Source organism: Vespa velutina, unplaced genomic scaffold (assembly GCF_912470025.1).
Source record: "Vespa velutina unplaced genomic scaffold, iVesVel2.1, whole genome shotgun sequence".
Classification (NCBI taxonomy): domain Eukaryota; kingdom Metazoa; phylum Arthropoda; class Insecta; order Hymenoptera; family Vespidae; genus Vespa; species Vespa velutina.
The window spans coordinates 563,614-591,602 of record NW_025920071.1 but is presented as its reverse complement, the minus strand read 5'-3'; the positions used below and the strand labels follow the sequence as shown (position 1 = coordinate 591,602).

Sequence of the window (27,989 nt, the reverse complement as noted above, 5' to 3'; positions counted from 1 at the left end):
TCAGACTCAATTCGGCGCCGACGTACCGTGGAAGCTCTTATCATATCTGACGAACTACTCACTGAACTTTTCTCGCTGTCTGATAGCAGTCGCAGTATTTTTGAAGGTCTTTGTAAAACAGCACCGTCAGATGTTGTACTTGATGAATAATCTTCATTCGAAGCAATATTTTTAAGGGCTAATAAAAAAATTGAATGAAAGATATAAAATGCAAAGACATGTAGAGTGAAAAAAATATAACAAACGCACTTACTTGCTTGTAGAACACACTGAATAAGACTAAAGAATGAGAGTAATCACTTAACAATCGAAGGACGTTTGTTCGAAGAAAGGACAAATCGGTGACCCCCACCACGAAAACTGCTTCATGCATGATTTTATAACTTATTTTATCTGCTGCAAATAATATTTCAGCATAATATGCATCGCATAATGAAAAGTTCACGCGCCATGGACACCATCGAAAATGCGTCTGGCAGTCAACGTGTTAATATAGCTCGAAATAGTCACCTTTGTGTAGTGGAACGTTGCAAAATTTACAGATGAACCCTGTTCTGCTTTTTTTTTTTTTTTAATTAAACAAACTCTGCATTGTCTTATGGGTTTTGTCACATCAATCGCTGGTTATTATATTTACCAGTTTATGCTTTCCGAAATTTGTCATTCTTCCGGGATGATCAATTCGGGATGTGCTTCTTGTAGGTTCAGAATTAGGTAGATCTTTATCTTGTTCTTTAGTTTCGTAATCTTCTATCCACGAAACTGCCACTTTGTGCAGAAAAGGTTTATATATAATCTTCTTTCCGCTGAGAGCTGTATATACTTTAAAGGAATTAAACAGTGTATAGTAGTTAACAAATATCACGATCCGTTTAGTACATTTCTTTGTCTTCCTAAAAATTGAGTAATAGGACAGATATTGATCTGCGCGATCCACTCCCTTCATATACTTATTGTAATCTATTATTGAAATAGGCTTCTATATGGGGCAATCTGATTTCCTACTACTGCTTCCAGATTCGGCTATTTGTGCAGAATGTATTATTGAAATTATATTTACGTTCCTTTTTCCAATATTCCATATTTTTAATAGAATATGATTATCTCTATTGAATTCATGTCGGCCTCTTGAAAGTTCGGTCGTTTGAAGTGATTGAGGAAGATCTCTATTCCTTTGAATTGTCCCGCACACTCGCACTTTATTTTTTACACGAATTTAAGATATTTCGACACTATTGTAATAATTGTTTTGATATATATATATATGGTGTCACATGTTCTTATACGGTTCAATGACCGATACTACAGTGTTTTCTAATTTTTTTTCCTTTAGTAGCTTACACGCAAAAGTTACATACATATTCTGTACGAGCTTCAGACAGCGTTCTAACCAGTATTCCGTATTTTGTGATTTTTGCGTGATTATGTTTTGATTGAAATTCTATCCCCCCACTGAATAATACACTAATCCAGAGACAATTGTTGGTATGGTTTATACATATCGTTAAATTTTTGCTTTAAATAATCGATGACAGGCTGGACTTTCGCAAGTCTATGCGAATTTGGAGAAATGCTGTAATTGTTACAAAAATGCCAACTCTGCATTATTTGTAAAAATCTGTTTCTGCTCATTACTTTCGAGAAGAATGTTGTTTCTACAGTTGCATCCGTGAACCAATAGTCGTAGAGAACGTCCTTTTTTACTTGTCCCATTAGAACTATTAGGCCCAAGAATTTCTTCACTTCAGATACTGTGATGTCTGTCCATTTTTTCGTTTTTGGTATAATTCTATATTTTTCTATGACTTGATAATGATATCTATTGGTTTACCTCACCAAGTGCTCAAGCAGGTCATATCCAATGAATAAATTTACTATGTTTATTATAGAACGTTTTGGCATAATTTTTATGCTAGGGCTGCCTTCGAAAGGTTCCAAAATTATTGTCATATCGTTCGTCGATCATGTACCATTGGTGTCTTCAACATTATTATCTATATCACTGTCTTTTGAGTCACTGTATATAGAACGTCACTTTCGAATAATTACATCACTGCTATCACTTTTGCTATCAGTTTCACTTGCTGAAGAGCTATCAAGACAATCTGACAGATCATCGAGATAAAATTCATCAACATTATCCTTTTCATTTATCGTGAAGGCTAAATTTTTAAATAATGTATAAAATTGTGAGTGCTTTCAGAGCCAAGCAACGAGTATCTGACTACAGAATAAGAGATGTCTGCTACTTGTCAGCCGAACCTAACCGAATCTAATAGATTAATAAAAAAATCGATTAATCGGCTAGCGGTCGATAAGCGCTGAGAACAAAAAGTCGATGAATCGACTACCGGTCGGTAAAGAGTTAAAAAATTGATCATTGCTAGTGAATCAGCAGGCATTACATACAATGACGTCTCTGAGACGTCATTCATTTCATGTGGCATTGTAGACTTTGACGTCTCCGAGACGTCAAGAACTGTCTTTGGCTAACACCGGGCAGTATATAATTATTGAGCCAAATTAAATGGTATCTTACGGACGTGTCAATGTGCATTTTAATTGTATGTCAAGTGGTTAATTCTAGATCCAGTGGTGTCCAGCGACGGTTAATCGTCATATGAGCTTCAATTCTCCTGCGAGTGACACGCGGAGCAACATTCATATAGATTGTAGTTTTAAGCTGTTAGAGGCCCTAACGTCCCCGAGACATTTCTTACGTCATCCAAAGGGATGGCATTACTCGGGTAGTTAAAAGACACTACGTCACCATCCGTAGTAGGGGTAAACACGCCGCGATAAATCTCCCGGAGGGCGCAGTGACGGAATCCCCATTCGTTAGCTGCTAATCTACCTAGCTTTGCGAACAATGGATCAATCTTATCATTAAGGTAACGGCAGTGTGTCATGACCCTCAGCCCTTTGTCGAAGTGTACCCCGAGATATCTAACAGATTTCCTAAATTAAGTATTATTTCTTCTTCTGTAGTGGGGGGCCTATTAGCTAAGTCGATTTTTATCGCTGCCTTCCGTTTCCGATCCAGACGTTGTCCTCCTCTTTTACCGATGGTTTTCCTTTTCACCCAATCGCTCTTAAGAACGATTGCTTTCTTCTTACGCTCGGAGATAGTTTCGTCAATGAATATTACCACGTGATTCCCTTTCTCCTCAAGTTCCTTTCTCGAGTCTCCATCTACGATAACAGGTAAATCGTCCGCGTACGCGGTCGCATTGACTTTTGAGAATTCCTCGAGTATCCTAGGGAGCTGGTAGAACATGAGATTCCAGCAGTAGGGGCCAAAGACCTTTGAAGGCATCCTCTCGAGACCTGCTTTGAAACCTCATGCTCTCCCAGAGCGATTTTGACCTTACGGTCCGCGAAGTAGCTAGTCATCACGTTAAAGACGTTTCTCGGACAGTCCCGATTTTGGAGTGCCTTGAGGACTAGAGGCCACCATACGTTGTCGAAGGCTCCCGAGATGTCGAATAACAACGTGACGACGTATCTCTATGAGAAGGCAGAAATGATTCGACGCATTTCCACGATTGCATCTTCTGTGGAACATCCCTGGACAAAATCAAATTGTTTGTCCGAAATTTTTCCCGGCGCAAAAAATGTTTCGGTGAGGCCCAACTTCAACGTCCTTTCCAGAACTTTCCCTATGACGGAGAGAAGACATATCGGTCGGTAAGACTTGCAGTCTTCTGCGTCTTTGTTGTCGCCCTTCAGGAGTGCTCTTAAGGAACCCTTTTTCTAAATAGATGGAAAGATGCCCCATTGAAGGCATTCGTTAAAGAGATTAACGAAATGGGATAGGATAACGGCAAATACTCTCTTGAGCACAGACATCTCGATAAGATTCGGCCCCAGAGCTTTTCCGTTTTTGACGGACCCTATGACCCGCGTGACCTCTTCCTCCGTGAAAAGAGAGGGGCATTCGCCGTTTCGGGAAAATTTCTCGAGAAATTTCGAATTATTCGCTGTTCCGGTGTGTCTTCGGATACGCAGTCGTCCGGGACATGCGTATTAAGAAGAACCCTAGCCGTATTTCTTCTTGTGTATTATTTTCGTCATTATTACCGTCATCTTCAAATTCGTTATCACTATATGATTCAATTCGACGGCGACGTATTGAATATGGTATTATCATATCAGACAAACTGCTCGAGGAACTTTCCTCACTATCTGACAACACTCGGCATCGTTTGGAAGGATTTAGTAAAAATATGTCATCAGTTGAATTGCTTGACGCAGAATCTTCATTTGAAATCATAACTTTATGGGCTAACTAAAAGATTAAATAGGAGATACGAAATGCAAAAATTTTTGTAGTATATAAAAGTATAATAGAGGTTTTTACCTGAACGTGATTGTTTACGGTTCTTACCTGAACGTGATTGTTTACGTTTCTTACCTGATTGTATACCACGTTCGCGACGGGGCCTGAATTCACCAGCTGCACCGTAAGGCGGGACTGTTTTTTGTACTTGATCCCATCGGGCGGGCTGAGCCCCTGGTGGTGGTACATGAACCTTGCCGCATTATAGTAATTGACACGTTTGCAACGGGCCTGTATTTAGTGGCTCTGCCGTGGGGTTGCGTTGTTTTTCGCATTTTCTCCCATCTGACGGCGTTGTTTTGAAATAAATCATATGCTACAATGTGTTTCAACATTGTGCATTTTTTGAAAACATAAAACGGTCGAAATAGAAACATATTTTTGTTTCTGTCGAAGCTACGTCCAACTATTGTTAGGAGATAAAAAAATATAACAAAATTAATATTTTGCTATAATAACTTATATAATATTTTTGCTCTGAGATAATGTTCTATATATACCTTAATATTTAGTTGAAATACTTTTGAAGTAATCCAACATCTGTATATGCATTACAACCTAATCCCAAATCAAATCTCAGTCAAAAATATTACTCATAGGATGTCATGAAGGAAATTTGATGATACATCAGATGAATCTGATATACAATGTTATCAAAGAAAAAGATCACGACCTATTTGCTATACTTCAGATGACAGTATATCAGAGCAAGGATTTAGTATCGACATTAGGCTTTCTAATTTATCTTTGTCTGCGTATACAACGCTCCGAGAAACAGAGTGGCAAACAATTCAAGCGACACAAGCGGAAAAAGAAGTGGCAGAACCAGAGCGTGAGCACGACGCGGAACTTCTAATAGAAAATATTAATTGCAATGATCCGTTGGAACTATATGAACTATTCGTAACCGACAGCATTATTCTACTTATGGTCCAACAAACAAACAAATATGCCATGGAAATTGGCACTGATAAAAAACATCAGACCTCCTGGATACCTGTTTCAATAGGCGAAATGAAGGCTTTTCTCGGTATACTATTAATTATGGGTGTCGTCCAAATGCCGGACATTAGATTCTATTGGGCTGAGAATAGTATGTACGGCAACGAGCGGAGCATGAAGCGCGATCGTTTCTTGTCCATTCTAAAGGATTTACATTTTGCCGATAATGAAACATGCACACTTGAGGATCCGTTGTACAAAATTAGAAACTTTATGAAATACATGCTTTCAACATTCAAAAATACTGTAAAACTGGGGAAAACTGTCGTCATAGATGAGAGCATGATTTTATGGCGCGGACGCTTGCGTTTCCGCCGATACGTAAAAGGAAAACGCCATAAATATAGGATCAAATTGTACAAGTTGTGTTTACCAAACGGTTATACATATGATTTAGAAGTATATAGCGGAAAAAGCTCAATATCTTCGACGAATGGCCATTCATATGATGTTGTAGAAAAACTAATGAATGACTTAAAATTTGAAGAGTGAATTTTGTTTACCGATAGCTATTATTCGAGTGTTCCCTTAACAAAATCACTTCTCGAAAGACAAACGTACTTTTGCGGCACAGTGCAGCAGAACCGAAAATTTTTGCCGGCAGAAGCAAAAAAAAAGGAAAAACGTGGCGAAATTCTCGCCATGGAAAACAGCTCCGGCATCAAATGTGTAAAATGGACCGATAAAAGAACTGTCTTCATGTTAACGACATGCAAAAATCATAAATGCATACTAATTGAAGGAAAACCAGGAAAAATGAAACCACATCTTGTTTTTGATTATAACAATGCTAAAAAGGGTGTCGATTTATCGGATCAAATGGCATCTTATTACAATTGCTTAATTGTGAAATGGTAAAGGAAGATCGCAATTCAGCTACTTTGCGGGACAGCAATAGTAAATGCGTATTACATACATAAAACATGGGGTAGTGGTCAAATGAGCATTTTGAAATTTAGGGAAAAAATTATTGATAGATTATTAACAACTGAAAAAATGTCAATAAGGCAAATAAAGGATAGCAACTTTCATTTTGTAAAGAGATATATCCAGGCATTGCAAGAAATGTTCGCAAGCACTGCAGGGAATGTTACAGAAAATTGTCAGAACCCGTCATAGCCACAAAAAAGCCAAGCGCGTTACGACATTTTTTGCCCTCTTTGCGACAATCAGCCGGCTTTGTGTATACAATGTTTCGAAGAAATTCACAAAAAGAAATAGTTCTCCTATGTGTGTAAATATGTAAATAAATTTTTTAGTTACAATAATCACCTTTTTATTAGATTGACACAGGCGTGTACCACCGGTGGCTCATCCCGTCCCATGGGACAGACAAGAATGTACCACGGGTGGTTGGTACACTTCGTCGCGAACATGTTTGACGTGTTAATACTCTAGAAAATAATAAAATCATGACACTATTACTCAACAACGCAAAAAAGTAACATGAGATAATGCGAAAACGTACTCCAGCGCCACGGGGGTGTTACATTCCGCTCCCTTCTCACACTTAAGCACTAAAATCTGTAAATAAAACTTTCTTATATTATTAAGTATAGGAGTAAACGAGGACACCTTACGCTTACGTACTATATAAATTTTTTTCAAACTTTTATTAATCAAAGAAACGTACAAACTAAGATCCTTACATATATATAACTAACACAATTATATGACACATTCGAGCCCGATGTAAAGGGAGTCTCTATTATCACAAACTAACACTATTATAGAGCACACAATAGCAAATAGGTAATAAACATGTAAGCGATAAAATAAGGAGACGAAAAGAAAAAACTAAAAAGGTTATAGAAAGCGATGCCGAACTCCGAAAAAGTAAAAGGGACGCAGGAACTCATGGAATTCGAAGAAGGCGAAACTATCGCTCGACGTACGTGTTTTCCGGATGGAAATATCTAAAATTTCGTCCCCACAAAGCAACGCCAAACTCCGGAAAGGAGAAGGGACGCAGAAATCTAAAGAAGTAAGGAAACGAAACCACCACCTGTCGTACGTGTTTTCCGCATAGGAATCTCCAAAATTTCCATCCCCATCACAGGACCACGGCAGCGGCAGATTCATCCCCACTACGCACGGCGGATTCATCCCCACGGTGGCGCTACTTCGAGCCACCTACCATAGATCAACGGAGGATATAAGCGGCTGCATCGTTCGTCTCCGCGGTTATATTGTTGCATTTCTTGACGAGAACACTTCTCTCCGGTTATATTGCTTCATCTCTCGACGATTGAACTTCTCTTCGCGACTAAACATTGGTCTTAACTTCGATCATACTAACGCACTGTTAATCTTGTTTTATACTTAGAAATTTCATCTATACACTGTATTTTAAAATTTTAATAAATTAGTTTGTTAAGTTTTAAATTCAGTGTTCGTTCAATTAACTCCGGCTGTGCTTCCCAGGCAACCTCGCGTAAATCTAAAGTTAAAGTCACTAAATTCTCTCGCGAGTCTCAAGATCTTCCTACTACGCAATCGACAAATTCGAAGCTAAAGCTTCCATTATTCAAGTGAAAACCTTTTTACCTTAGTTATCCTTCACTAGAGGTGCGTACGAATCGCACGAGTTGCCGTAACCATCCTCTAAATAATAACTTAGGTTATTATTCCTCATTTCTACATCTCATCTATCTTTATGCCGAGAACACGACGTGGTGGTAGGAAGTATCAACTACGGCGGATGCTTGCGGCATATTACGATCTGTCTCATTATCACGGAGACTTGAGAATCGCGTCATCGATGAACACGGGCAAACGCGAAATAATTCCATACCGTCTCGTGCTTATCACTATTGAAGAAACAATCTACATCCCGAGGGACTTAACACCATCCTATTAGCACCAGTTCCGAACTTAAAAAAATTTTGAAGCCCGTACCGAGTGGGACGTAACACTAGTGACCTTCGCCAATTAACATGCCAAACATGTTTATACGCTGTAACTTATCTATTGCAGATAATATTTCAACATTATATGTATCGCTAAATAGAAAATTCATCGTGGCGCCACGGACAATCCCGGTAAAATTAGCGTGGCATTCAATCTGTTAACCCGAGGCGTGCCTAATAGTCTTTTTCTCGCTGGAACGCGCGTCTTAACCGAGCTACCGTTTTTTTTGGTTCGTTAACGCTGATGTCCACTATGGATTGGATTTTCGGTAATCCTTTTTACGAGGAATAGATTCAGAGCATGTGGTTTGTAGAACACTTGTGAGCACGTTGGCTCGTGTCTCTACTTCTGAAGCCGATCTTAAACTGGTTCCCTCTAGTCTTTCCGCGGTGAGGGAGCATGCGCTCAGCGAACAGGTTGGCTCTCCTGGTATTGAACCTCCTGTTTCCCGCGCCCTGAGCACAATCCACCCGACCCAACTCAGCCTTCGGGGGATGTGAAGCGATATCTATGGAACTGAGGTCACTGGACGTCCAGCCCGTTCTAACCTTATAAGTCGGCTCATGGATTGCGACGAGAGGGTTACGTCGATGTATAAGGAGCCTTTCGTCGTTCAAAAGGTGGGTGGCTGCTTCACGTTATTTATAACTTTTAATCCGGATGCCCGGATGAGGGCTTCTAGCTTCGAGCATCTTTCGTCTGTGCCCTGAGAGCCCCAGAAAGGAGATTGCGCGTTGACATCCAGAGATACTATTACTCTCTCCCCCCTTAGGGCACGATGTACCGATTTCAAGTGCCTAAGATGCTCCTAAATTTCGTCACTGTAATAAAAGTAGTGTGAGACCTCGTAGGAGGAGGAGCCGGATGCTTGCACTTCTGCACAGACGCAGTGCAGCAGTATGTTCGGGTTGGTCGCCGAGACCGCCGACCTGGGTGTTTCATCGCGGATGGCAGCGATTCTCGTTGCCGTTCCTATAATCTCGTATCCTGTCCCTTGCTTTTGAACGTATGGCTTTTGCAGAAGCAGCACGTCCAAGCGCTTCTGGCTAATCAATTCGCGAACTTCACACATTACCGTTCTAGAACGTCCCATATTAAACCCTTTGCTCTCGAGGGTTCCGGAGCGAAGTCATTTAAAATTTGTCTTCAAACTCGAGGGCTCCGTTACAGGAGAAAATGTAGAAGATACAGCAGATTCAACTGAAAATGACGAATGGATAGATGTTTCGGAAGTGGATAATATTCCATCTATGGATTTCGATATTTCACCTCAAATTGCCGGACCACAAATTTCCAACGATATAAAAGAACCATTAGATTTTTTTCGATTATACTTTACGGATACATTGATTGATTCCATAATAAAAGAGACAAATGATTACGCAAATTCAAAACTGCGAGGAAAGCAATTGTTAAAGAGATCAGTATGGAATATATGGAGTGATGTTAATCGGAAAGAATTTCTGGCCTTCATTGGAGTGATCTTGAATATGGGAACCATGCCGGTTGCAAATCTCCAGGAATATTGGTCTACCAAATTCACTAGTAAAATTCCATTCTTTTTAGACGTATTTACCAGAGATAGATTTCAACAAATATTTTGGATGTTTCATTTACAGAAAAATGCACCAGTAGGCAGAAATACATGTTTAAGGACTCGCATTCAAAAGGCTAATAATTTTTTACAGTACATCAACTCAAAATTTTCCGAACATTTTATACCTTATCAGTCGATTTACGTTGATCCATTATAAAATTTAAAGGGAAAATATGTTTTATGACATATAATCCAGCTAAACCCATTAAATGGGAAATTAGAATTTACGTTCTGGCCGACTCAAATACTGGTTATGTTTACTTGGTTTTGCCTTATTACGGCAGTATTACTTCTGAAAATCTCATAAGACCTGATCTGCCTGTTAGTTCCAGAATTCCCGTAGACATGTACAGAAAACTATTGGACAATGTTCCTAATGCTAAAGGTTATCACATGTATACCGATAGGTATTATACAAACATACCCCTTGCTGAAGAACTGCAAAAAATGAATTATTTCCTCACCGGCACAATAAAAACAAATAGGAAATATTTACCAATGGTAATAAAAAAAAAAACGAAATTTGTAAGAGGCAAGAAAACAGTGGCTTGCAGAACGGGCAAAACCCTAGTCCTCGCATGGAAGGACAAAAGGATTTTAAGTTTGTTAAGTACTTGTAATGAAGCGGGTTTGATATCGGTTGATAGAAGAGTACGTGGTAGTGAATTAGTTAGAATACAAAAATATGCGTGGAGTAGATCGGGCCGACCAATATGCTGCAACATATTGTTTTTTAAGAAAATCTCTGAAATGGTGGAGAAAACTATTTTTCTGGGGGATGGAAATGTGTACAGTAAATTCATACATATTGTACACTTCTTTTAAAAATTTAAATAATGAAAAACTAATGTCACATTTGAAGTTTGTAAAATTGTTGGTGGACCAATTGATTGGGAATTTTCGACAAAGAGCACATCTCGAGAATACATTTACATACCAAATACGGAGGGCAGGTTCAACAACCTACACATTATACGTTCTGGAACCAAGAAAGATTGTAGTGTGTTTCGATAGAAAAATTCCAGGCGAAAGACGGCAGACCCATTATTTTTGTGATACTTGTCTAGAAAAGCCAAGATGACATATTGGCAATTTCTTCGAGAGGTATCACACTTTGGACGATTACAAAATGTAATAATTTTATAATTTTTTGTTTTTTTTATGTATCATAACATTTGTATTCATAAACAATTAAAAAAATAATAACATACAACGATGACTTTTCTTTTAATACGTATATCATTAATTGATCTTTTCACTAAAATTGCTTCGAGTTGCTGGTAATATGAATGAAAAAAAACTTCGAGTGCAAAGGGTTAACTGCAATAAATGAATTTTTGAAAACGCAGGATTTACGGTAGGGGGGGGGGAGCTTAGCCGAAATCGTTTCGTTACCGCAGGTAGATGCGCAGGGTTCAACTAAAGTGACCCGCGGTGTCTCGAATTGAAGATCCACGCCTATAGCGCTGTTGGTTTCGGGGGTTACGCGTGTATTGTCCTCTTCGAGAATTGCCAATGGAGCGTAGCCTATTTCGAGAGCTGTTTCCGGTGATTCCCAAGATGTTTCTGCGCTGTCTTGCTCGGTGTCTTGCTCGATGATCGGTGGTAAGGGGGTCTTTTCGTGCGCTGTTATCGCGGTGATTGTGGCTATTTCAAAGAACTGGGGGGGTACATTTCGTTTCCAGGGGGTTTTGCGAGGAATGCATGCGGGCGTATGCGCGGGTTCGCGGTCGCGTGGCAATCGATGCGCACTTGGGATCCTGTACTTCCTCTACGTTGCCCGAACTGGAAGGGCTTTTCGCGTTTAATCCGGGGTTCGCGACTAGCTTGATATCCGCGCCATTTATTTGCACGGCCTTAGAAGATGATCTGGGCAAATACCTATCACATCTTTCTAGTACGATTATAGCCTCTTGAAGACTGGCTACCACCTGATGCAGTCCGGGTTGTGCGGGGCTAGGAACGCAGCGGGGAGTCACTCGGTGAGTGGCCTTGGACGACGATCGCGTACTCGCTTGGCGTGTTGCTGCGTTCCTACGTTGTCCTACGCCGGAATCTACTCGTTACCTTCGGGGTCGCGCTAGCTGCATTTAACGATGCCTTGCGCGAGCTTCTCCTCATCACGCTAACCGCCTCTGAGTAAACCTCCACCCGAAGATCCGAACGGGAGGATAGTTTACCTCCGGAATATTTTTCCCCACGAGCAACCATCATGGAATTTAAGTGGCAACTTCTTAATTAAAAATAAGGAAAGAAGCTGCCAGAAGAAAACTTCAAGCTGAAAGAGAACGACTGAAAGAAAATGCAGGTAAAAAAAACCGATAAAGAGAAGTAGTACTTGTAAAAGTATACTTTCATTAACCCATTCGCTTCAACTGGCCAGTCCGCTGAAGTACTGTCATTAAAAGGATTTGTTGCTGTATATACGTTTTCCTGAGTCTTAAATAACTATTGCGCCGAATAAAACAATCTTTACTACAATATAATGAGTATAATTTACATCTTTGATATGAAAACATTTATAACTTACAATCATAACTTTTATAACTTATAAACATATATAATTTACATTTAGAACTTACAAAGCTACAAGTAATATTTTAATTATGAATTAATTATGATCCGCAAACAAGTTAATATATTAATGTGAAGTTATTAATAGTATAAATACGTATGATAAATTTTGAAGCACGGATCTATGCATAAGCCAACATCACACTCTTTACACTCGTATCGTGAGTCGGATCTTTTATCATTTTTACTGCAGACAACACATCTGCATTTTAGATTTTTATTTCTTGGTTTATAAAAATATGGAAAAGGCCGCTCTGTTAATCTCATGGGATTGTCAACCGGTCTGCTTTGATGCCGAACTACATTATACCGATACCATGCAACTATTTGTTTTATCAACTGCAAGTGAAATTTTGCAATAGAAATAACTTCTCTTCAGTTGTACTTATAAAGACAATATGAATTTCACACACAAATGTCTAGCATGTGGAAAAAAAATTGGCGGTACCACTTCAACGATTTTCGCGTTGTATTTACAGTAGTTATAACCATATCGACTTTGTCTATTATGCCCATTGATTTATTGTAATCAATAACACATACAGGCTTAGCAACACTCTGTAGTCCTCCACATCTAGATACGGCTGCAAAATCTGCCGTATGCATAGTTGTAATCATATATACTTCTTTTTTATCTAACCACTTCATCGCTAACAAACTGTTTGATGAACGAAAGCATGCCTCTCCTTTTTTCAGATGTTTCCCAAACTGCGGCATTCCTTGCTGTCTTTTACTAATAGTCCCGCACGCATTTGTACTATTATTATGCAACAAATTACATAATCCTGGAATATAACTGGCGCTCGTATCCACAGGTCATATTGTGCCCGCCGCTTATAAGAGGCGCTCAAAGCGAAAGGGTTAATAGTGGAGTGACGATGCAATGATCAAACAACAACGTTTCTTCAAGAATTTAGAAAAGAAAGAAAATAATAAAAAAGAAATATTCTAGTAAAAGTACTTTTAGTAAAAGGACTTAGAAAAGAAAAGAAAGAACATATAATCAAAGTACTTTAGTAAAAGTACTTTAAGTAAAAAGAAATGAAAAGAAAAGAAAGAACATAACCAAAAAATATAATCAAAGTGCTTTAGTTAAAGTGCCTTAATAAAAGTGCTTTGATCATGCAAACCACTCCACTATTAATTTGGAGGAGTTCCACCATGGTTCTATTTTGGCGGCCACATTCCTATGACAAAACTTTGAAAATTTTTAAATTTCGAGAATTTCGGAAAGTTTTATTACTTTTACCCCGGGTAACAAGGTCTGTAGAGCCTGAAGAGACTGCAGATGTGTTGATTGTAGAGACTGAAATTCAGTACGTTTCCCGTGCTTTTAAGATTTGAGGATAGGAGTGACGCATGTATGCAACTGTCGACAAATAAATAATATGCACTTCTGCCACTATTAATTGTTCTTGTCCAATCCAACAGTTAATTACAGTGCGGCGTGAATTGGTTGCAAACCCAATTCCATCTTGCAACTGAAATTACTAGTTGAGTCCACCGTTTGTCCATAGAGTATGAATTGCCTCTTCTGGAAAAGCGAACATAACCTCCACGAAATTAATGAGCATATTTTTCAGTAATTACACGGTAATTAATCAATTCCCAGTATTGATTATTAACTCACTTTGTTCATCCCACTTTAATTAACGAGTGAGATATAAATTTTTCACTTGTAAAGTACAGTAGAACAGAAAAATTTTCACAAAACGCGGACAACACGGCAACACGTCCGTCCCATATTGCAGCCATGATGAAACTCAGTAGGTGGGGACAGAGGAAATCTCGTTAACCTTTTGCGATCGGTAGATTTCGCTTTTGGGAGTACCGGTAGGTCGGAGCAAATCTATCGTTTCGCAATTACTTTTCCGTACAGGATTTAAAGTCAATATATAGATATTAAAACACATAGAATTTGTTGAAACTTGTTGTATTTAATACTACTTATAATACGTAAGAATATAAAATTTTTAATCTCTGTAATGTTCTAAAGAATGGTATTTTGCGAAACAATCATCGATATGAAGTTTTGGCTTTCGAGTACAAGTATCATAGTACGTGTGTGTTTGTCGCCTTTTTCCTGGAGTTTTCCTGTCGGAACATACTGCACAGTCTTTCTTGCCTCCTGAACGAATTATATATAACTGATTATTTAATCTATTGTCTACGAATGCCGTTAAAGGTGAGGGTGTAGATGATGTTTGGCGCTGGAAATTTCCTACTAACTGATCAACTAAATATTTAACAAAATTTAAGTGTGTTAGTGCCTTTGCATTTTTTTGTTGTTTTATTATTTTGTACATTGTGTATGAGTTGATGACGCACATCTCCATGCCCCAAAAAAATAATTTTCTCCACCATTTGAGAGATCTGCGAAGGAAATAATACGTCACCGATTATTAGTGCGTGCGATCAACTGCTCTCATTTTCTTGGTATAATTTATAACCACGACTGGTTTCGGTACATTTATTATGCCATCACCTCTGCTTGTTCTCGCTGTAACCGGTTGGAGGTATGCTGTATCGCTGGTGCTCAGAAAGATCACGATCCGCTTGCTTTTACATGCGAGGACCAATGTATTGCCCTTCTTATAAGTCACAGTCAATTTTAATGAAAATATCGATTTTTTTATTGCAGCTGGCAAGTATTTTCGAGTTGGCATTACAGTACCCGTTAAATTGACCTTTAGTTTGAGGAGTTCATTAGCAAGTGGGATATTTGTAAAGTATCAATCAGTGTACAAGTGATAACCCTCAACACTCGGAATGTTGTTCAAAAGATTTTTAACTAATGTAAAATGGAATTCTAACCGGAAGTTCTAGTATTTCCAAATTTGCCGTTGTCAAGCTTCCATAATAGGGAAAAATCAAGTATACATAGCCGGTTTCCCCATCCGATAATACGTAAATTCTTATACCCCATTTGGTCAGTTTCTTTGGGTTATATGTTATAAATGCAATTTTTACCTTGAACTTGAAAACTGATTCGTCGATACAAATATCCTTACCAGATATAAAATATTTCGCAAACTTCGTGTTGATATACTGCAAAAAGTTGTTCATTCCGTCTCTTAGGAAGAAATATGTACTCGTCACTATCATCACTGTCATTATCAGGTACGATAAATTTCTCATATTTTTATTATATGCTTCAAATTCCAATCCATCATCACTACTCTCATTATCTTGCGAATCATTTCTAAAGCCGTTCATTTTTGCGAATTACATTGAATTTTAAAAACTTTGAACACAAATTTTATTATGTTCGCGGTACTTTTTGATAAAATTGATACTTTTGTAAAATAAGGTGTGTGACGTACACAATGACTAGTTTTTTAGCGATTTCAATGTTTCTCGAGAGCTCATTCGAAACTGACTGCCTGTAAATTTCTCTAAACAATTATGCATTGTTATCTCGTAAATCGACTGTAACATTTGAATCACGAGGCATAGGAGACGATAGTGTTTTGTCATTTTTGCGATTTTCGAAGATTCCCACTGCAGGGTCATTGACTTCTACGACTATTTAAAAATGTCCCCGCTACGAGGACACTGACTTCTACAACGATTTAGAAATATCCCCGCTACAAGGACACCGACCACAAAGGGTTAATTCATTCATGCGCGTCATTAATTAGATGACGAGGCATTTGGCTATTTTTTTTTCTTTTTTTTTACAAGGAGGAAATGCATTACGCATACCATCAGATCAGATCTTTAAGTTATGTGGGACTACAACAATTTGTTACCCAATAAAACCTCCTTGTCACTACTTTATTGCACGTTGCGGATTTAGATATTATGGGGGACGGGTACCCCAAAAAGAATTAAAAATTTCAGCCTACTCCATTTCTTTGTGTCAGAGATGTTCTCGTGACTATCGGACGAGACACAGTTGTTCTCGTGTTAAAAATATTAAAAGCATGAAGACCACCAATAATGACTCTAGAAGATATTATTTTCAAGTCACCTTTCTTAATAAGATTATTGTCTAGTAGATTTTTAGCTGAGTGTGAACTCCACATACCACGATTGTTAAGAGTGATACCAAAGACACTAACATCTTTAACCCGATATCGATCTTTAACCAGTTGTATCATTTCGCGGTCATCATATTTCGAGATTTTCTCCACATCAGCGTGATCAGGGTCATATTTATCGCTTATAATTTGAGCATCAAGCACACAACATTTACCAGTTTTAGTTGTCACAATGTCTGGTTTCTTAAGGCCTTGGGATGTCCTAATCTTCGGCTTCACATCAACCACAAAGTTGTTGTCTCTAAGTTTACCGACAACATATTGGGAGACACAGGCATGTCTACGAATTCTGGCATCATGAGTACGATGATTGCAAGATATGATTCTGTGTTTCAATACAACCACATCCAGCTCGGCACGAACGATCTTTAACTCTGCCTCGCGAAGTTCGAGACTTAGTAGGTAATATATTAATACGCAGTCTACAAGAATTGACATAGTCTTTTCCGCTCCAAAAGTTCGTTCCATCAGTAACCCAATCATGTTGGTTCAAAACTTTTCCAGAATCGGCCAGTGCTCTACCATCAAAAAAATCAGCCAGCTTTTCACGCCACATTTTCCTCAAATCACTATGACAACTAATCTGGAGACCACCACTCTTTAATCTCTTATCATATTATCGCACGGTCGGGTGCGCCAGCTGATTACTTTCGTTTCTCTTCGTCGAGGGCAGTAGCCTCAGGTGCCGTGCCTGTGGGTGTTTCCTCCCGCTTTACTCTTTTACCGAGGTGGAGGAGGAAATGTGTAACCGAACTCCGTAGTGCTCTCAAGAGGTGTCAGCTTCATCCTTATATGTCATGTAATGCCTACCCATGGATGAGGGCGTATCACCGATGAATTTGAATAATCGAATGATCATGGAGATGGCTAAAACTCCGGCGCATGCCAATCCAAATGTTATAAAGGCGTCCAAAAATCGTTGTGCCGTACTTGGTGCGATCTTGTTTAATGACTCTTCATCCATCAGGTTGTACAAAGAGATTTTGCCCGAAGTTATATGCATTCCACTAATTCCTCTAGCAAGTGCGTCGATGATAACAGGTTTCTCAGCTGATTCCACAATAGCGATATTAGTTTATTCAGATCTTCATTCGAATAAATACTATTTATTCCTAGGTGTTCGGGGTCGATGTACCTCCATCGTGGCTTTGTTAATGGTTGAATTACTGGAGGAGGTATTGATTCGACTAATGTGGGAGTTACCCTGTACCATATTCTATATTGTTCCATGTAAATTGTACGTATTGAGTAATAGCTTATTGCAATCCTTTAGAGAAGCTTGCTTCATAATGATGCGTGTCTTAGGTACCAGAAAATATGAGTCATTTCGATAAGTGATTGGTAGTTCTTTGTAACATTCTTCGTTTCGTCTGACTTTTACTTTCATTGGAACACATTTTGGTGTATATTACCTCTGCTGCGATGACTGCCATGTAGTTACTTCATTAAGGCATAAGCCATTTCTTCGGATGATATTGTTGCCAAAGAGAGAGCGTTTTTAAGAACTTGCTGCTCCACACACATTTCTTTCGTGTAATATCGACGTATAGTGAGGTTATTTGCGTCTTAAGATGCCTTTCCACGTAGATGAATTTTGAATTTACGTAAGCGAAGATGTCAATGTTTTCTACGGACGTCTTCGTTTTTCCTTTGAATGTTCTCCCAGGTGATGTTTCTATGATGAATAACTTAGGATGTTCTGTTTTTATTATGGAATATCCGCATGGAATGAACTCGCTGGTTTTTGTAAGGCAGCCTTCCTCGTCCAATGCACATACAGTTCCTGATTTTAGGTTGATTGGCTTTCGTTTCTACGGTGGCGAATTAGTCTCGTCGCGTGATCTTGTGCTACTATGTCATCTTATGTTCTGTAAAAATCACTATGTTGGGAACCTTTGCAAATGCCATCTGTCGTAGCGGAATCACTTAAAGCAAGGTTCCTCGTGGCAGTGCTGCTCTTCTTTAAGACTGATATGAATACATTTGGTCCTGGAGAGGGTGCCTGTAGAATGCAGCTGTTGGAACAATTGATGAGTCAATGTGAACAGGTATTTTCGACGTCCATTGTGAACGATGGACGCATGTGAGTGCATGCCACAGTGGAATATTGTGCGGTCTTTCTCCACGCGACATTGTAAAACTCTTAAGGAGTAATAGTCAGCAGTCTGTAGTAACTCTACGTAGACTGTGTTATTAATTGGTTGGAGATTTGGGATTTCGCAGTCGTCTATATCCAGGAGGGAGTACGATGTGATATTCAGAGATTGCATAGCGCAATCGTATCCTACCAGTGCTATTGCTACTTTTACTAAGATAAGTATAAAAATAAAAGTTTCCATCGCGAACATTATGCGTCGACTTTTGAGCTAATTTGTCTCGTAGAGTTCATGAAAGCGATAGAGTAAGAGAAGAGGAAAGCCGGCTAGGAAGATATGAAATAGCTATTACAGAAAAGAGAGTTAATATTATATACAAATGTACAAAGTTTGTTAGCGCATAAATTCGAGATACAACATCAGATTATGAAGAAACTGATTCCTGCATTTGTAGTACTATCTGAAACTGAAGATAGTGAGGTGAATAAGCGAGGAATTATAATGTGATTCGATGCAATTCTGAAAATAGTAATGAAAGTAGCAATATCATGTGTAAGAAACGATATTAAATATGAAATAGTAGTAACGATAAAATGTTGTTGGTGTGTTGCGATAGGAATAAAAGAAAAATTGTATAAAGAAACAATAATGGTGGCCATTTATATCATTTACCGAGTCCACCATACGGTGATTTTGTGAGCTTTTTGATATAATAAAGGAATTCGCAATGTATAGCATTGAAGAAATAGTATAATGTAGGGAATGTATAGAACAATGTAAAAGAATTTTAATATAGACTTTATGGTAGACTCGTTCTATATAAAGAAATTGTAAACGATGATATTAAGTTTAGGTATGAAGCAGTATACTAATAAACCGTCAAGAATCACAAAGTATAGTCAAACAATTATAGATCTATTTTTTGCTATTAATAAACTGCAAGTACAAGCAGTTTACTTTAAAAGAAAATGATCAAATTCTATTAGATATCTATTTATCTGATTTATCCGATAGTAATAATGAATCTGATGGTGAATTACATCATAAATCTAATGACAAGTTAGAGGTATAAAAATATTATATATATTTAACATATTGTACGCCGGCCCCGCGAAAACGCGGGATTCGAAGTCTGTCGCTTTAACGTCGGCCATGCGATAATGCGGGATTCTTTTGCTTGGTAATCTGCCTTCTGTTGCCATGATTACGCCGATTTTCATTTTTTTATACCATCGAAACGTAACGTATACGATGGTTCAGCAACAACTAAAACAAGAGTCACTCTTAAGCTGCGTATTCCATAGCCAGTACATCTTTCGTAGTCTTAGTTGAAGAGCATAATAAGCCTTCTTATTTTGTACATATTTATCCCTATAATATAAGTGAATTTACTAAGTATATTGCTGATCCTCTGTCAGATTATTCAGTACAATCAAAAAATTCTGACATAGAAGTCGAGGACAGTGATAGTGATGTGGCTCCAAAAAAATCGATATGTACGACGTCCATGCAAAGCTTGCTCTGCTAGCAAAAAAAGAAGCGAGAGTAGTTTTATGTGTGCTCTATACCATTACATCTTGGAAAATGTTTTGAAAAATACCATACATCCCTTAAATATTAATATTTTTCTTTCCGTTTATATTATATATATGTAATAATAAATCATAAAATAAGACAGGTGTATTTTTTCATAATTATAAATAAAAATTTTGGATTTTGCTTCTATTTTTCATTATCGATAAATGATAAATATATGACGAATATGGAAACAAAATATAGTGTTTTACGAAAATGTACAAAATTTTAAATATTTTCTTCACGTACTCATTGATTGTAAACAAGCGAATCATGCCGGCGCTCAGTCTTTAAATGTCTCAGATGCCACCGGCGTACAATATGTTAAAATACTAATACAAAAAAAGAATATGTTCTAATAATATACTTTTATAATTTATTCGTTATAAAATCATAGATTGCTAGCGATAAAAGTGATTTTGACTCTGAAGATACTAGTGATATCTGATGGTCTGGAATAAAAGTTACATTATAATTACTAATAGTTCGGCAGAATAATATTTAAATTGACAAATAATGTTTTCATATATTTTTAATTATAAAAATAATTATGTATTATCAATATATTATAGTTTATTTATAATCTTATTTGTTTAGAACATTCAAAATTGCACTCGAAATTCCTTATGCTGTGTCGCAAACCGTATCGGAAATGTAAGATGAAAGTGCTACAAAATTTTAAATAAAAGGAAATGTTAGTAGGCTTTATCAAGTAACATATCTAATTAATGTACTTGTGATTAATAAATGTACCTTAATCATAACAATTTTAATATTTCATTGAATTTTAATACTTCATTCAATTGTGTATATTGCATTTATCTTATATATTGCATTCAGGCATTTTAAAAAATTGGGTACTAATACATATTTTGCGGCACAAATGAAAAAGATTTATCAAAGTGAAAGTTTCATTAAAATCATATTTAACTGATTTAATTACGTTTGTTATCATTCTAATATTGATAACATAAATAATAATGTACAGCAATGTTTGTAATGAAATAACAATATTTTTTATAGATTTTATAAAATGTTTCATCAGCTAACATTCAAACAATACTTTTAAAACATTTACATGAAATGTTTTCTCATTAAAGAAACCATTATTGAGAGTCTTATTAAAATTTTGGTCAACTGATGAAGAAACTGTTCGAGTTGTTGCATTTTTATATACATTACGTATTGCAACTATTCATAGGGTATCTTGAAATATTATTAAAGGTAAAGTTATATTTTTCTGTTTATGTCAGAATATATAAATCATCACAATCATATAAATGACTAAATTTTAATTATGTCTTTTAGTCGATCTTCTACCTCAAGTACGTAGAAAATTCCAAATATGTATCGCCGAGTACTTCGCCAGAAATAAATTTTATGAGGCATTCTTTAACAGAGATTTATTTTGACTTTGCATACAGTCATGCCTATTTATATATCAGACAGCTTGCTATTCATTTAAGGAATGCAGTAACTTTGAAGAAAAAGGTAATATCAATTATTACCAACTATTTAAGCTTATAAGATTATTTTATTATAGAAGAAAATTTTCAGGCAGCATATAATTGGAGGCATATAAATTTATTATTCTTCTGATCCAAGTCAATAACACTCTCAAAAAAACAATTGATGTTAATATTAATTGCCTATAAATTATTTAGTTAAATAGATGGTAATTATTAATTGCGTATTAGCAGATTATTATCGGAAGAATTAAAGTAATACCGAGTCAACAATTTCTGTTTCCCCTGTTTGCAAACGTCAAATCTAACATTTCTAAAGAAACAAATACTTTCATATCTATTTTATCAATTAATTAATACGTATAAAGAAGTATCTACATTTTTAAATATTTCAAAAAATATATATTTTAATATTGATTTCAGGTATTATGATTTTAATAAAATGTATAAAGCTGTACCAATGAAACTAATATCTTTAAATTGTATATTAAAAATATCTAAAGATAGTATAATTGATAGTCTCTACCGATTAATATTAGAAATAGCAACAAATGATAGCCATTTAATGTTTCCCCGATTTTTATGTTCCTTGTATAATATAAGCAAGTATAGCATGTTATCCTATTATTTTCTATATATAATATGTTGTCCAATTTATAAATATATATTTTACAGTTGAAAGTAGTTTTCAAAAACTCGCAAAAATGTCGCAAATTTTTGTAAGAAAGTAAAGTAATCAATAGAAAAAAAAAAAAAATAGAAGAAAATTCAAAACATATAGAAAGTGAAAGAGCTAAGGATATATGCGATTTGAAGAATATGACAGAAATCGAAAATTGTGAAAAATAGAATGAGAATTCAGGGTACAGCTTCAGTGAAATTTTATAATTTCTGGATTAAAATTCATTAAGCTCAAGAAACTAAAATATGTAACGGAAAATGATGAAATTAGTGAATAAAATTTACCAAGTTTAAGGGAATCAAGGAAGAAGAAGTTAAATAAAAAAGATATAGTGACTTTGAGTTACAAGTAAAAGGAATAGAATAAGGGAAAGCAGAGGATATATCTCTGAAGAGATCTAATAAAAATCAAAGATAAAAGTGATAAAAATAAAAGTGATAAATCAGAAAGTATTTGAAATAGATGACGTACAGAAAATACAAATATTGTTACGAATATTAATAACGTTGCAATATGTAGAATAAGTGTAATATTCTGATGACAATTTCAATAACTGTCATTATAAAGAAAACAAAAATTTAACTTGAAATATACTTGATACAAGTATCAAATATTTTGAATGTAGATCATTTGTTGATTTCTTCATTGGCATTTCAAACTATGTTTAAGCATTTACAAAATATACATATACAACAAAACACGTATTTTATTTAGTTACTCCTGAACACTATACTTTCAAAGGAATATCATTGTCTTCTTTAATTTCCTTTTATTCCTTTTAATCCACACTTTATCAATATCTCCTTAATTCTAACAAACAGGATTTATTTTCATAGCTATGATGAATTCCTTCACCGAATCAATTGCTATCTTCCCACTGAGATCTACACGGAAAAAGACGTCTTATATATTCTTGCTCTTCGCAAAACTCTCTCGATCGTCGTGCTCTCTCGACCATAATAGATCCTCTCTTCTTTCCTATCTTAAAGATTCTATACTCTTTTAGGGGTATGAACTCATGAACTATTTGAATTTGTAAATTTTGATTAGTAAACAATAGATCTATGATTGTATGACAATCTTTTGTAATTCTTGTCGGCTTGTTGACATATTGTTTGATACCTAAACTTAACATTGTTTTCTGCAATTTCTTTGCATAGAACGAAGCTACCATAAATTCGACATTGAAGTCTCTTACTACCATACATTTGTTTTTTATAGTTAATTCCACTTAAAAATACACGAAATCACCATATGATGCACTCGATATAATACTATTATTGAACCTTATGTAGCTTTTCTTTTAATTCTATTGCAACATAATAATTAAAAAAGTTAGTACTAATATTAACAATTGTTAAGCACATTAATAATTTCGTAAATTCGCATGTATCGTTTTATATTATATATCTATTTGGTTAAGTAATTTTTATAAAGTTAAAAATACCTTAAGATGTTATAAAAGGAAGCTACATTGTCGAGCATTGACTAGGTCGCTGTTAGTACTATTTTGATTGAATTACTTGGATATTTGCAAATTTTTGGGAATCATCAAAAGGATATCGCTGATAAGATTATTAATCGTATGGACAATAGCCATCTCGACGTGTAATGCGGTAATGATTTCAGGTAATGAGTAGAGCATTCATTCAAACTAAACATACGATTGTATCCTAGGAATTTATATATCCCATTTAAAAATAATCGAAAAGCAATATAAACAGTAACGAATTCAAATATTTTTTAATGTAATTAAATTAATACAATTTAATTAAATTATTATAATATTATGAAATTCCAAGTTAATCTTAATAATAGTATCTAGAATTTTGTAATGAACATCGTACAATTATCAAGAACATATTCTTGTAATAGTTAATAATATTAATAAGAGAAATATCTTAAATATACGTATTCAGGAATTAAAATTTTGATTTTGCAAATGAATTTTGCCAAGCACTATAATGTTCTCGCAACCACAGGAGTTCCTTTTGGGAACAATTCAAAAGCGATTCCTTGTCGCTATATCAGAAAGTTAGATAAAATCATGTTAAGTGATTTTAATTATTGAAATAAATTAGACAGCGCCCAGCGGAAGTACGTCACTCAATGAGGGTGGATGCGGTATTGCAGGATGCAGAACACGGTTATCGCTGTAATGCGTTGCAGAAGCTTTAGCTCTGTTTTAAACTATTATCAACTTTGCTTCGGTGTTAACCATTTATACTTTCATTTTATTGAAAAGTTCAAACAACGTCAAAAGTATTTCTTCGTTAATAATCGAAAGTAATAATCGTTTTTTTTTATTCTTATTCATTTTTTCACGGTAAATTATACTCTATCGTATGAAGATTAACGAATATGTTCGACTAAACCTAGTATTGATATTTTCAAAATTAATATGAGCGGAGAAAACGAAAAATATTCATTTACAGATTATTTGAAAATCGCAGACCTATTTCGTCCATTAATATTTGGAGATTTTGTCCATAAATATATATTTGTATAGTTATTAAATTATAATATAAATATAAATAATGTGTCTGCATATGTGTGTGATATCTGGATAAAACTTAAATAATAAAAAAATTTTTGGACATATAAGAGTATTTAAGTTAATTTTACAGCACTCTTTCCTATCGTTTCTTTAATATAATGTTACTTCCGTTATATTAGAAATCTTTGGAGTTTGATGGATCACGTTGTTATCCTACGAAGTTTACGAATGAACAACTTTCATATTATGGATATTATAATTTATAACCTAGAAACTTTACAAGTACAGGACATTCGAGCATACGAGTAGTAAGGATAGTTAATCGATGATTTTTGTCGCTTTATTTGTCCCGTAAGGATAAAAAAACCAATCTTATTACGATAATATATTCAGATAATATATTACACAAAAAAAACATTTGAAGAAATACATGAAGAAATGTCATACAGCATACATATCAAGCATATGTCGAGCACGATATGCTTCGAAGCATCTTTTATTAAAACATTACTTACGAGAACATGACATGAGGGTATGCAAATGTTGCGTTTGTTATCGATTCTTCAATAGCCGATTACCATTGAAACAACATTTGCTTCTACGTTGTATTAGGATAATGTTACCGAGAAACGATCGTCCTCCTTCGAGTAAAGATATAAAATGTCATTCCAATATAAAGGGAAACAAGTGCAAGAGATCTGCGTTAAAAATCTTGCTACGATCACAATCGACGGAACATCAAAACGATCGAAAGGGAAGAGAAACGGAACATCAAGAGATTGATGATAGTAATCGAGAAAATCCAAAGGAAAATTTACATGTTAGTAACATCGAGAATCTGACAAATCAAATTAACGAAAGCAAAGAAAATATTGTCGGTGATCTTGGAAAAATAAATGATCAGCAAGAAGATCAGACAGTCTCCGTTGAATTAACGAACCCATTGGAATGTAATAATACGGAAGATTCTCCTTCTAAAAATAATGATTTGATAGAAGAACCAATACCGGTTACTCCGACGTATACTGCCGGCGAATTTACCATTTCTAATACTAACGAGGATGAGCAAATTGATTTCATTTTGCATGGAAATGTGATACAAGTGGGTGATAGTTATAATAATGAGTCTATACCGGAAATAGATGCTACAGTAAATAAGAAGAAATATCCATTTTCGATTTGTGAGACGCAGTTCCAAAAACCAGAAAATTTGTTTCAACACGTACGTACCTATGATTACTCCTTCAATAATTTCTGCGAAATATGTGGATTATTCTTTTCAAGTAAAAAGATATTGAGGACTCACAATAATACTGCTCACAATTTTGCCATCTGTAGTTGGTACACATTGCATTGTCAATTTTGTAATCAACGCTTTCGTACTGAAAATAATCTTCGAATACACGAATTGCATTATCATACAAGTGCAATAAGTGTAAACAACATAACATTGACGGAGATTTTGAAAGTTCTCAACGGTGGCACTAGTCCATCCTTACCAACGGTTTGCGATATTTGTGGCCTATGTTTTAATACCTATAAACGTTATGAGTTGCATTCAATGTATTTTTATGAAGATCATATATTCCAATGTACGTTTTGTGTTAATATATTCCACGGATTGAACATGATACATCATCATAACAAACTGTTCCATTATCCTAGAAATAGTTCAACATCTTATAAATATAAATGTTCGATTTGTTGCGAAGATTTTGCTATTGAATCATATTTTCTTGCACATAAATTGCACGTGCATTCGAATAAAGAACATGTAGAATCATCGATTTCGAATCTCTCATTGATTCCTATGCATTATAATAAAATGAGTAAGTCCTACCTATGTTCCAAATGTAATATTGAATTCTATAGCGTAGTCGAACTTTTAATACACATTGAATACTATTCTAATCGTGGCAATTATCTGTGCTCAAAATGTCCTAGAAAATGTTGTACGTTGTCAATATTAAGCAAACATATTAATTTAACTCATAGCGATAACGAATTGATATTTGGACATAAGTGTGGTATTTGTGGCGAAATTTTATTGTCTGATATTTCGTTCTTGTTTCATAAAAATCACCTCCATATTGATGACGTGGAAAATCAGCAAGTCGTTTCCTCCTCTTATAAATCTTAGTACATACTTAAATATTAATGAAATCATTGATAACGATAAGTTCGTTGTTGATAAAGGACCAATAAAAATTGTACATGGGCTTGCTTCCTCTTTTGCTAATTTGGTAAAATGTTATATTTCGTGTCCGATATGTACTATCAAATTTGCAAAAGAACTACATTTAAAAAAACATTTAGCCGAATATTTAGATTTCGCGGATTATCAATGTAATAAGTGTCAAAATGTCTATCTAGTCTCTTCTCCTCTCCTCACCATTCCTCCTTCTTCTCTTCCTCTTCTTTCTCCACCTCCTTCGCAGTCATTTCCCTATCTATATATTTATCTCTGTTTCTCTTCCTTATCCCTTCTTTCTATCCGAAATGTTTCTCTCTATGTCGAAGTAGAGATTCACAATGACTCCATGATCATCTGATGGCGTTAGTGGTCTTCTCTTCTACTCATAATCTTCCTTACATTCTCCTGACGCTCTCCTTCAACGCCATCTTATCCTTCTCGCCGTCATTTCTCGCTATCTTCCCACTGAGATCCACACGGAAAAAGACGTCTTATATATTCTTGCTCTTCGCAAAACTCTCTCGATCGTCGTGCTCTCTCGACCATAATAGATCCTCTCTTCTTTCCTATCTTAAAGATTCTATACTCTTTTAGGGGTATGAACTCATGAACTATTTGAATTTGTAAATTTTGATTAGTAAACAATAGATCTATGATTGTATGACAATCTTTTGTAATTCTTGTCGGCTTGTTGACATATTGTTTGATACCTAAACTTAACATTGTTTTCTGCAATTTCTTTGCATAGAACGAAGCTACCATAAATTCGACATTGAAGTCTCTTACTACCATACATTTGTTTTTTATAGTTAATTCCACTTAAAAATACACGAAATCACCATATGATGCACTCGATATAATACTATTATTGAACCTTATGTATCTTTTCTTTTAATTCTATTGCAACACAACAATTAAAACACCTTTTCACATTAAGATAATCAGCGACAAAGCATTTCCTCCGTCCAATATATATTTTTCCATTTTTCAAAATGGAATGCATTGCATCGTCTA

General features: G+C 35.6%; 3 protein-coding genes and 1 pseudogene across 3 annotated transcripts; 3 read left to right on the top strand and 1 right to left on the bottom strand.

Moving 5' to 3' along the window:
• Positions 1-1,464: 1,464 nt before the first annotated feature.
• On the bottom strand, positions 1,465-3,316 carry LOC124957500. Its single transcript, XM_047514529.1, has 3 exons — positions 3,064-3,316; positions 2,036-2,162; positions 1,465-1,819 (listed from the first exon to the last, which is right to left on the bottom strand). The coding sequence occupies exons 1-3, from the start codon at positions 3,314-3,316 to the stop codon at positions 1,465-1,467; spliced, it is 735 nt and encodes a 244-aa protein (XP_047370485.1).
• Positions 3,317-4,660: 1,344 nt separating this feature from the next.
• Positions 4,661-6,460, top strand: LOC124957499 (piggyBac transposable element-derived protein 4-like). The gene is made up of 4 exons (XM_047514528.1): positions 4,661-4,664; positions 5,031-5,829; positions 5,893-6,195; positions 6,301-6,460. Exons 1-4 carry the CDS (start codon positions 4,661-4,663, stop codon positions 6,458-6,460), a joined length of 1,266 nt encoding a protein of 421 aa, XP_047370484.1.
• A 14,560-nt stretch (positions 6,461-21,020) lies between these two features.
• On the top strand, positions 21,021-22,636 carry LOC124957498 (annotated as a pseudogene).
• A 2,671-nt stretch (positions 22,637-25,307) lies between these two features.
• Positions 25,308-26,921, top strand: LOC124957497 (RB-associated KRAB zinc finger protein-like). Its single transcript, XM_047514527.1, has one exon. It carries the CDS (start codon positions 25,308-25,310, stop codon positions 26,919-26,921), a length of 1,614 nt encoding a protein of 537 aa, XP_047370483.1.
• Positions 26,922-27,989: the final 1,068 nt, after the last annotated feature.